This window comes from Crinia signifera, unplaced genomic scaffold (assembly GCF_055691185.1).
Source record: "Crinia signifera unplaced genomic scaffold, ASM5569118v1 HAP2_SCAFFOLD_555, whole genome shotgun sequence".
Classification (NCBI taxonomy): Eukaryota; Metazoa; Chordata; class Amphibia; order Anura; family Myobatrachidae; genus Crinia; species Crinia signifera.
The window spans coordinates 54,803-66,119 of NW_028142448.1; the positions used below are offsets into that span (position 1 = coordinate 54,803).

At 50.1% G+C, this 11,317-nt stretch overlaps 1 protein-coding gene across 1 annotated transcript; it reads right to left on the minus strand.

The window, feature by feature from the left end:
* Positions 1–8,374: 8,374 nt before the first annotated feature.
* LOC146055750 (uncharacterized) lies at positions 8,375–10,842 on the minus strand. The gene is made up of 2 exons (XM_083168307.1): positions 10,634–10,842; positions 8,375–10,315 (listed from the first exon to the last, which is right to left on the minus strand). The coding sequence occupies exons 1-2, from the start codon at positions 10,840–10,842 to the stop codon at positions 8,854–8,856; spliced, it is 1,671 nt and encodes a 556-aa protein (XP_083024433.1). The 3' UTR covers positions 8,375–8,853.
* Between the last annotated feature and the right edge of the window lie 475 nt (positions 10,843–11,317).

The window sequence follows — 11,317 nt, forward strand, 5'->3', positions numbered from 1 at the left end:
GATAGTGTGCTGCTTTATGTTGTATGTTAACCTCAGGTCAGTCTCTCCAAGGATTTACCAGAGATGCACTCCGGAATAACTGTAATGGGGACCTTCTCCTGCTGGACCGGCCAGCTGGGTGGTTAGTTTGTAATCCACGTGTGTTGCGCTGAACAAGAGTAAGTGCAGGACCAGCGGTGAATAGGGCTCAAAAACGCGTTTCTCCGCCTGTCACTGGAATCGGCGGCTTCCTCAGTCTGAGCCCACAGATGTAAACAGAGCAGTTTTATAGTGGCGACATTCGCGCCTTTCGTTTACCCGCACTTCCGGGTTGCACTCCAAGCCTCACTTTCGCTACCATATACTTCTAGGCTCCCGCGGCCATTTTATTTGTTGCGTGTCAAGCCTTGGTTTCGCTCCGGGATCATAGTACTTGGCATCTTTCAAATACTGAATCCTAAGCCTCATTTGCATATCCCGAAAAACGGGCTTATTTTGTTTCTGACTCAATTTATAGTCCATACGCCCATCAAGAGTCCACCATGCCTCAATTTAATGCTTATTTTTGCCTCCTTTGCTTAGTTTTTTAATTCTTTATACCACAGCAATCATATCATATACATATAGTGGCTGGCAATCCTTAAAGAGACATACTCACACATAACATGTATAAGACAACAATAACAGAATAACACACAGTTAATTAATTAAAAATAATAAAAAATGATGACATAATCATATTAAAAAATGAAGAAGTGAGATATTATGGAGAAATCTTCAATTATGACATCGATATTTTTTATATATCTATCTATATTGATATATACTGATAGCATGCATGGATTTTTGGCATTTTAGTCATTAATACAGTTACATCCTATTCACAATATATTCAAAAATATGTGTTCAAAAATAAATATCCCAATGGGTAACATCCCTACCTCCCCTTCCCATGCCCCTTCCTTATTTGATATTAATATTTATAATTAATGATTATTAATTAGCTATACCTTTTTCATAGTCTATATCCACCCCCCCACCCCCCCACCCCCCACCTAAATTGGATTACCTCCCCCATACATAACCCCCCATATATGGGATACAACAAATAACGATTGTGAAGATATGGATTCTCTGATCACTCAGGTAAACAGTTTAGTAACATGGCAAAAGCCTTTTATGGTAAATATATACACACAGTGCACTATCACAGTAACAATTACCAGCCAGGAAGGTATCTTACTTACTAAGTCCCCACAGTAGTATATGATTACCGGTGCTTGCGTTCCTTAGCTACACAAGCTGGCAATATTTCTGTGTCCCCTGGCTTGGGATACCAGCTCACACATCGCCCGTCGCCATGAATTGTCCGCACTGACGGCACCGCAATGCCTAGTCCGCTTCTGTACGTCAGAAGTCCAACTCCTCTCTCTGCACCTCCTGTGCCGATCTCTCCCCCAGTAGAGCTCACACCCCTTGTTATACCCAGCCCTGTCTATTCATAACCCAGGCAATTCAATCAGGATGTTAGAGAGTTTGATGAGATGCAGAGACGAACTGTCTGGGTTCCTGCATACAATGGGGTGTACATGATCAGACTACCTGGAGCTCCAAACATACACTGGTTACTACTTATGTTAATCACATCTGATAGTCAGGGGACTTAGAACAATGGGCAACTTAACCTATAGTAAATAACCCTCTGGCATAGACTTAACCATATTAACAATTACATTAAGCACAGTATAACCAATTTAAGTACATATTCCAAATATAACAGGTAAAATGTAGCTATACAATATAATATTATACAGAATATAACTAATAACATATTATAATTAAGTGGAGTCCATGAGCAGGACCAGGGCTATGAAAGTAACCACAGTCATCTAACACTGTGCGACACAAGGCGTCGGCTGTGTCATCACATTTCTCCCCTACTTTCTAGCCCTGTGTCCTGATTAGATTAAGCTTGCTGAGAGCAGTGGTGCCCTCCTAGATCCAACAGTTTTAGGGCCAGATTCTCTAAGCTTCAAAAGTGATAAAATGGAGAGTGATAAACAGCCAGCCAATCAGCTCCTGTCTGACATTTTTCAAACACAGCCTGTGACATGGCAGGTAGGAACTGATTAGCTGGCTGTTTATCAACCTCCATTTTATCACTTTGGAAGCTTAGAGAATCTGGCCCTTAGTCCTGTCATAACAATGACTAGCTGAATTCTATTGTGGTTCTGGTGGTTTTTGGGCTGACCTTTTACATTTGTAGGGAGCCTTCCAGCATCCCATGTCCGAAGCCTCTGGCAACCGTCACAAGGTTTGTGTGGAGACTTCTTTCTGGCGGGTGCGTGGCCCACAGTACATAAATCAAAAGAGTTTTACCAGGGTCTGGTGGAAATGTGATCAGCAGTCCATAGTTCTTGAATTTCCCACCAGTGTCCCACCCAAATACATAAACCACAGCTTCCTTTGTAGATGGCTGCTTGGTTGGGCAACCAGGCGATGCAATAGTGTCACTGAATGGGTCAAGCAACTCCACCTGGGAACTTAGTACACCCAACAGGGTAAATTCATAGTTAAGACAGTCACAGTTTTCTTCTGCCAACAAAATCTGATCTCTCGGGCCTTCACACTCCCTCCCCAAAACTGTATTCCCTGGGAACCCCACTTCCATCACCTCTGGTGCATCTGGACAGTGGCTTGCTTCCCCCTCCTCCATCCACAAAATGGGAAGCTGCAGAGTTACCTCCAAACCTGGGAACTCTGAAATTCTCTGGAACGTGGGCAAGTCTTCTGTAACAGCCTCAATGTACATGCCAGGAAATTCCAGCATTTCAATCTCTATGTGGCCTCTAGTGGTCCTGTCCTGAGTGGCTTCTTCACTCATGACAGAGAAAAGTGGTAACAGGTGGTGCCTCCGGACACCCACCTGGAGGGGTGAGTCTCCATTATCTTTCAAATCCTCAGTCCACTCGTCCATATCCAATACAATGTGTTCTGGCGCTGCTACTTCTTCCACTGGGATGAGAAGCCGTTGCCGGCAGTGCCCTTGGGCATCCCCCTGATCGATGACCGCCTCCACCAGTATAGCACACTGGGCAGCTGGTTCGATTGTCACTGGTAGACTAGACTTCACCTGCAGGGATAAGACCCTGACCGTTACAGACTCCTTGGTACCCATGACACTGATATCAAACACCCCCTGGTCCATTGCTTCTTCCGACGCAAGACCAAAGTACTCCTCCAGACACTCCAGCTGTTCCTGTGTCTCCCACTGGTATCCCTGGAGCAGCACCCAGCTCCTGTAATGACTGAAAGCATGGAGGGGATTCTCTTGATCCTGGATGAGGCAAAGAATAATTTCTTCCCGTGCTAACTGTTGGAAAACGATACCTTGCTGCTCACACTCGGAAACCAACTCTTCCCGGTTCATCATCTCCAGTTGGTCCACTGGTCCCACTGGCAGTGACTCAACTATATTCGGTATAACCAAAGGCATGGCAGATGCACAACTCATCTGCTCCTCAGATATTCCTTGTACAGGGTAGTGCAGGGAAGCATTATTAGTGTTCCCGTTAGGCTTCTTTTGCCGGGTGCTGCGCCCTGCCCCTTTAAAACATGCTCAATTCCACCCTGCCCTTATTGTCCCGCCCTGCACCCTGCATAATATGTCTCTCCCCGGCCGCTCCGCCCGCCCTACGCCCAGCATAATGATACACACAGCTTAAGCTGCGTGTACTGTCTCCCCCGTCGCGCTGACACGCCGCTCACCTCTTGCTACGTGAGCGGCAGTCAGCTCTTACAATCAGCATGCCTCCTGCCGAGCTGACATGCTGCTCATGTAGCAAGAGGTGAGTGGCATGCAGGGGCGGATTGGCGTGAAACCGGGCCACTTCCCATAAATCATTAAAAACGGCCGCTCTCCCTATGTCTGGGCCACCGCGATCTCAGTGGTTTGGCCAAATCCCAAATGACCACAGCTCCTCCCATGGTCCTTTGCGGAGCTCGTGAGTGGCAGCTCACGGCTCCGTCCTCCTCCTGGCTGGCTCCCTCTGCCAATAAAATAGACAGGACCAAGGAGCAGCAGCCGGGGACTGAGCAGAGCAGCTGCATCGGCCGGGGACTGAGAAGAGCAGCAGCGGCGGCCAGGGACCAGGGAGAGCAGCAGCGGCAGCTGGGGACCGAGAACCAGGGAGCTGGTGAGCAGTGGTGGCCAGAGAGATGAAAGCCATGAGGCCGGCACCAGGAACGGGGGCCTACTTATCATGGTGATAATGAGAACTGCCTCCTCTCCCCACCCACTCCTTTTCCACCTGTCACCTCCCCTCCATCAGCTCAACCCCTCCAATCTCACCCTCTCTCATTCCAGTCACCTCACCCCTTCTTGCCCCCTGACAGCTTGCCCTCATTACCTCACCCCCCCTCTCACCCCCATCAGCTCCAGCCCTCTCTTCCCCCTTCACCTCACCCCCTGTCAGCTTGCTTCCCCATCAACTCACCCCATCTGTCACCTGATCGCCTACTTCTCACCTGGCCCTCCATCACCTCACCCCATGTCAGCTCACCTGGTCACCTCACCCCATGTCAGCTGGCCCCACTGTCACCTCACCACCTCTTTCCTCATTCTCTAACAGCACCTTGCCTTCTGTCACCCCTCTATTTCACCCCCCATCTTCTGTGCCCCCCCCCCATAGCTCGCCCCCGCCATCTCACCCTCTCTCATTCCAGTCACCTCACCCCTTCTCACCCCCTGACAGCTTGCCCCTATCACCTCACCCCCTCTCACCACCATCAGCTCCAGCCCTCTCCTCCCCCAACACCTCACCCCCTCTCACTCCCATCAGCTCCAGCCGTATCTTCCCCATTCACCTCACCCCCTGTCAGCTCGCTTTCTCGTCAACTCACCCCATCTGTCACCCCATCACCAAATTCGCCCCTGGCCCTCCATCACCTCACCCCATGTCAGCTCACCTGGTCACCTCACCCTCTGTTTCCTCACTCTGCCACCACACACCCTCTAGCCTTATCCCCCATCACCTCACCCATCACCTCATTCCGTCAGCTGGCCCCCCTGTCACCTCACCACCTCTCTCCTCATTCTCTAACAGCACATAGCCTTCTGTCACCCCTCTGTTTCAACCCCCCTGTCACGGACCCACCGGTCGCCTGCTCCGATACGTCAATCTGAGCAGCGCCGGCCGTGACTGGGGTTCACTCAGGACACTCGGGTCCTTTCCTTGAGGTACACTGCCACCAGCCAAAACCTGATTTTAGCGCCTGAAACTGCGCAAGGGGCGGCTTGGCTCGCCCCTGACCACACAATACAAGATAACAATGGTAACGTTTTCCAGCCTTTCTCTTATGAGGCTAATGAGTCTTAAGAACACAGAACCAGGACTGAGAATATGTATTATTTATTCCTAGAAATACTACAGAGCTTTAGACAAAAATAGTTACAAGATTTTACAGTGATTTTAAAAGTACACACGAGTTTTAAATGCAATTTCAAAAATAAAAAGGGAAAAAAGACAGAACCTATCTTACACTTAAATACAGATCCTGACGTGGGGGGGTCCTCCACAAGAAATCTCTCGTCGCCTACAGCCTGTTTTGCTAGACCCCCAGGTAGTGACTCTGACTATAGGGAGAAGGGTCTTAGTTATACCTTGCAGACTCCCTCATCCCTCCCACCCTTGGGATTCCACTCTTTCCATGCTGAAGGAGTGTGGAAGGTCCCTGGCAATGTACAGTCTGCTGTTTTCAAAGTGATTGATCCTCTTTCCTTGCATAGCAGACCCACTGATAAGAGATGTTAAGGAAGGGGACAAACTCTAACCTCTTCTTCTGGACCATGGTTTATGAGGGGCTCAGATCTTATCTTACATCCTGACTCCGGAGGAGTCCACAGATGTCACACTGAGGAAATACAGGCCTCAAACTTAAACCAGGGTCACCTACAGTTTACATACAAGACATGTCCTGATTCCAATACTTACAGGAGACATAACTATTACACCAATATCAGACATACATTCACCGGACAGATAATCATAACAGGAGGCATACGTTAATTTGATCGATCACCTGATCTGATCGTTACACCTCCCCCTTTTAAAATGGCGCACAGAGGTGGTGACCCACGTCACCATCTCCTCAGTGCGCTATTCACTTCCTCGCCGTGAGAGTCCATCCGCATTACCGTGGTGGGCACCCTTTTTGTGCTGGATGGTAAAAGTGTACTGCTGCAGTATGAGACTCCATCTTAGCAGTTTACCATTATCTCCGGCAACTCTATTCAGAAATACCAATGGGTTGTGATCTGTAATTATTAAAAAGTCACGTCCGTACAGATATGGCTGGAGTTTTTGGAGAGCCCACACAATCGCCAAACACTCCTTCTCCACGGTGGCATAGGCTACTTCTCTGGGAAGCAATTTCTTACTTAAGAACAGGATGGGATGCTCCTCTCCTTTCTCATTGACTTGGCTAAACACAGCACCTAGCCCATAATTGGAAGCATCAGTCTGCACTACAAACTTCTTTTGGAAATCTGGGGCCTGCAGCACAGGTGACTTAGCTAATGCGGACTTCAGAGCCAAAAATGCCCCCTCGCATTCCTTTGTCCAATTGACCACCTGGGGCAACTTCTTTTTGGTTAAGTCTGTCAGTGGTTTTGCTAGAGTGCTGTAGTGGGGTACAAATTTTCGGTAATACCCAGCAGTACCTAGGAAGGACATGACCTGTTTTTTGGTTGTGGGAGTGGGCCACTCCGTTATAGCCTCTACTTTGCTTAACTCTGGGCGAAGGGTACCACCTCCAACACAGTGGCCCAGGTAGTGTACCTCACCCAGCCCAAGCTGGCATTTCTCTGGTTTAATCGTCAACCCGGCCCCCGTGATTTTACTTAACACACTGTTCAGATGGATCAGGTGCTCTTCCCAGGTCTGACTGAACACCGCAATGTCATCCAGGTAGGCGACGGCATGTGTCTCCTGGCCTTCCAGCAGGTCATTAACCAGGCGCTGAAAGGACGCAGGTGCATTTTTCATTCCAAAGGGCATGACCAGAAACTCAAACAGGCCGAATGGTGTGATAAATGCAGACCGCTCACGGGCCTCCGGTGACAGTGGGATCTGCCAGTATCCTCTACTCAGATCCATGACAGTGATGTAACGTGCCTGGGCCAGCTGATCTAACAGTTCATCTATCCTGGGCATGGGATAGGCATCGAACACAGTGGCATCATTTAACCTTCTATAGTCTACACAGAAGCGGGTGCCCCCACACTTCTTTGGGACCAGTACAACTGGGGCAGCCCAAGCACTGTGAGACCGTTGAATCACCCCCAGCTGCAGCATTTCATCAATTTCCCTCTTCATGGCTTCCAGCACCTCAGGAGAAGCCCGGTATGCTGGCTGCCTGAGGGGGGTCTGACTACCTGTGTTTACATGATGAGTTACCAAGTGTGTTTTTCCAGGCTTCCCTGTGAAATGGGACTTGTAGGGCTGCAGTGTGTCAGTGAGCTGTGCTCGCTGTGCCTCTGTCAGTTTATCACTGAAGTGGGCATCAGACAGGGATCGCCCCTCCTTAGCAGCAGCTGCTAAATCCATCAGGGGGTCAATTCCTTGCTCATTCTCAGGCAAACTACACACAGCAAACACACAAGCCCCCCTTTCGTGATAAGGTTTGAGCATGTTGACATGATACATCTTCTGCCTCTTACGTCCCTCCCCTTTTTCCACAATGTAATTAACATCTTTGATACGTTGTATTACAGTGTAGGGACCCTCCCAGGCAGCCTGCAGCTTGTTCTGTCTCATGGGAACCAGAGCCAATACCTTTTGCCCCACCTCAAAGATACGCTCTCTAGCCTGTCGGTCGTACCATTGTTTTTGCTTGGTCTGTGCAGCCTTCAGGTTGCTCTGTGCCATTTCCATTAGGAACTGCATTTTCTCCCTGAATTGCACCACATAGTGCACCTCGGATGTTTCCGGGGTGACCAACTTCCCCTCCCACTCCTGTCTAATCAAATCCAGGGGTCCACGTGCACGGCGCCCATACAGGAGTTCAAAGGGGGAGAAGCCCGTTGATTCTTGAGGCACCTCCCGGTATGCAAACAGGAGGTGCGGCAAGAACCTTTCCCAGTCCCTTCCCTGGGACTCCACAAAGACCCTCAACATCTGTTTTAGGGTACCATTGAAGCGTTCGCAGAGGCCGTTCGTTTGGGGGTGATAGGCAGAGGTGATTAGGTGATCCACCTGCATCTCCTTTGGGAACCCCACCCTGGAGAAAATGGATATGAGCGCATCCGCCACTTTGTCTGCGCGGATGGAGGAGAGTGCTACAGCTTCAGGGTACCTCGTGGCGTAGTCCACCACAGTTAGAATGTATTGTTTCCCTGAGCTGCTGGGGATAGCGAGGGGCCCCACAAGATCTACACCAACCCGCTCAAAGGGTTCTGCGATAAGTGGTAATGAAATGAGAGGTGCTCGGCCTTGGTCACCGGGCTTCCCAGCTAACTGGCAGGCATGGCAGGAGCGACAGTAATTAGGTACATCGTTCCCCATGTTAGGCCAGAAAAAATTGGGCCTCAAACGAGCTTGAGTTCTTTTCGGATTCATATGTCCGCCTAAGGGAATTTCATGAGCTATTTTCATTAACCCTTCCCTATAAGCCTGTGGAACCACCAGCTGCCTGTTAGGACCTTCATCTTCAGGGTCCTCTGAGGAAGGTGGCTCACGATATAACAGCCCATTTTCTACATAAACTCTGACTGAGCCATTCCCCGTTGGGACCTCCTTGGCTTGCTCTCTGAGAGCGGCCAAGCTGGGATCGGTCTGCTGTTCTGCTTTGAATGCCTCACTTCTGAGCAGCTGATCAGTGTGGGGAAACAAGGCAGGCAAGCCCCCCCCCCTCCTCTAGGACAGCATCTGAACTGGAGACTTCTACAGGAGGGGAGGGGGGTGGAGGGGTATCCACTTCCAGGGAGTCCCCTTCCACACAGGCAGGGGTTAAATCACAGCTGTTCTGGGCTGCAGCTCTCCTTGTCTGAACTGCTAACACAGAGATTGGCTCAGTATTCTGTACAACCCCTGATACTGGTGCTTTCGCAACATTATCTGGTAACGATACATCACATAATTCTACCTTAGTACAGGCATTGTGACCCACTTCCCCCCTGTACATTTGCAAAGGGTTAGGTTCTGCTAAACACAAATCTGCAACCTCACATACATTTACATTACGATTGTAAAGCTCAGCAGGGGTCGCCTGAGGGACAGAAGGGTTAGCTAGTAACACAGAGTCAGTACCAACATCACTTTCATTGACATAGGCAGTGTGCATCTTTCCAAGATCAGTCCCCAAAAGCACACCGGCAGGTAGATTGTCCAGCACCCCAACATCACGGATGCCTCTTCCAACCCCCCAATCAAGGTATACCCTGGCCATAGGAACATCAGGGTGGACCCCACTCACCCCCCGTACAGCAATAGTCTTTCCTGGGATGATGTTCTCTGGGCCCACCAATGCTGAATCTATGAGAGTCAGATCTGCACCTGAGTCCAATAGCCCAAGCGCCACCCTTTGTCCTACCTGGACTGGTTGTAGATTGTCCCGGGGTCTCTCCTGGGGTCCTCCTACACACAGGACGGCAGGCATAGGTTTCACGGCTGGGCCCCCCACAGGAGAGTTCCTCTTGGGGCAACGGGAACGGAAGTGCCCCACTTCATCGCAAATAAAACACCTGCGGCTGGTTGCCAAAACAGGTTGTCCCCCCACCCCCCCAACAAATGCAGCGGCTGCTGGTTTAGTTGAAGAGGGCTGCTGGGGCGAGTCTCCGGGTCTCCGCTCTCTCCAGCTGACTTGCCCGGGCGTCCCCCAGGTCTTCTTTGCCACAGAAGCCCTGGTGCTGGTGTATTGGTCTGCCAGGGTGGCAGCCTTTTCTGCTGATTCGGGATTCCGGTCCAGGACCCACTCTTTAACCTCAGCTGGGCAGAGTGCGATGAACTGCTCTTGCAGAAATAGGTCCTTCAATTTATCATAGTCCTTTACTTGCAAGCCCTCAACCCACTGATGCAATAGGGTTGACAGTTGTGCTAACAGGCCCCCATAGGTATCAGAGGGGCTGCGATTTAAGTCTCTGAACTTCTGTCGGTATGCCTCAGGGGTGATGTTGAAACGCTGTAGCAAGGCTTTCTTTATGGCAGTATAATCTACATCCAGCTCCTGGGGAAGGTCAGCAAATGCATCCAAAGCCTTTCCCCTCAGCCCAGGGGTTAAATAACTTGCCCATTCACTGGGGTCCAGTGCAAACTGCCGGCAAGTCTTTTCGAAACTCCTGAAGAAAGTATCCAGGTCACCATCTTTCTCCAGCACGGGAAATTGGTCATGCCGGGGCTTTTTCCTACCCGGGTTACCAACAGCGCTCTGGCCGCTGAGCCTCACCAGTTCCAACTGGTACTCACGCTCCGCCTGATGCTCTGCAGCCTCTCGCTCGGCTCTGCGCTGCTCAGCCTCTAGCTCGGCTCTGCGCTGCTCAGCCTCTAGCTGCATTAGCTGCACGGCCATTGTGGGGTCCAGGTCCTTCATTTGCCTGACAGCAGTTTGAAGGTAACTCTGCAGTGTAGACTCCCTGTTGCCAGCAGACGCATCTGACCCTGGCAGGGCATCACTTGTGTTGTCTTGTGCCAACTGAGCCCTTGGAGTAGGAGTGTCCCTGGACTGGCTTCCTCCAGCAGCTAGAACCCGATCGGCTTCCATGAGTGCCTTTATCATCAGTTCTTTACTCAGGCCAGACCAAGGGATGTCCCTCCGTACACATATAGTCGCCAGATCATCACGTCTCATCATCCGGTAATCAGACATCCTGAGTCTCACACTTGTCAAATAAGATGATAGTAAAGAAAACAAGAGAAGGGAGGGGAACAGAAATTGCACTCACTGTGTGACTTTTAAAACTATAGTAAAGCTCTGAGTTCTGATTCTGGTGATGTGGGTATTTCTCACAAAATTCTACCCACACTCACTTAAGTTCTTAAAGAGAAAAATGAATTCTCCACCCCACCGCTTGCCACCAAATGTCACGGACCCACCGGTCGCCTGCTCCGATACGTCAATCTGAGCAGCGCCGGCCGTGACTGGGGTTCACTCAGGACACTCGGGTCCTTTCCTTGAGGTACACTGCCACCAGCCAAAACCTGATTTTAGCGCCTGAAACTGCGCAAGGGGCGGCTTGGCTCGCCCCTGACCACACAATACAAGATAACAATGGTAACGTTTTCCAGCCTTTCTCTTATGAGGCTAATGAGTCTTAAGAACACAGAACCAGGACTGAGAATAT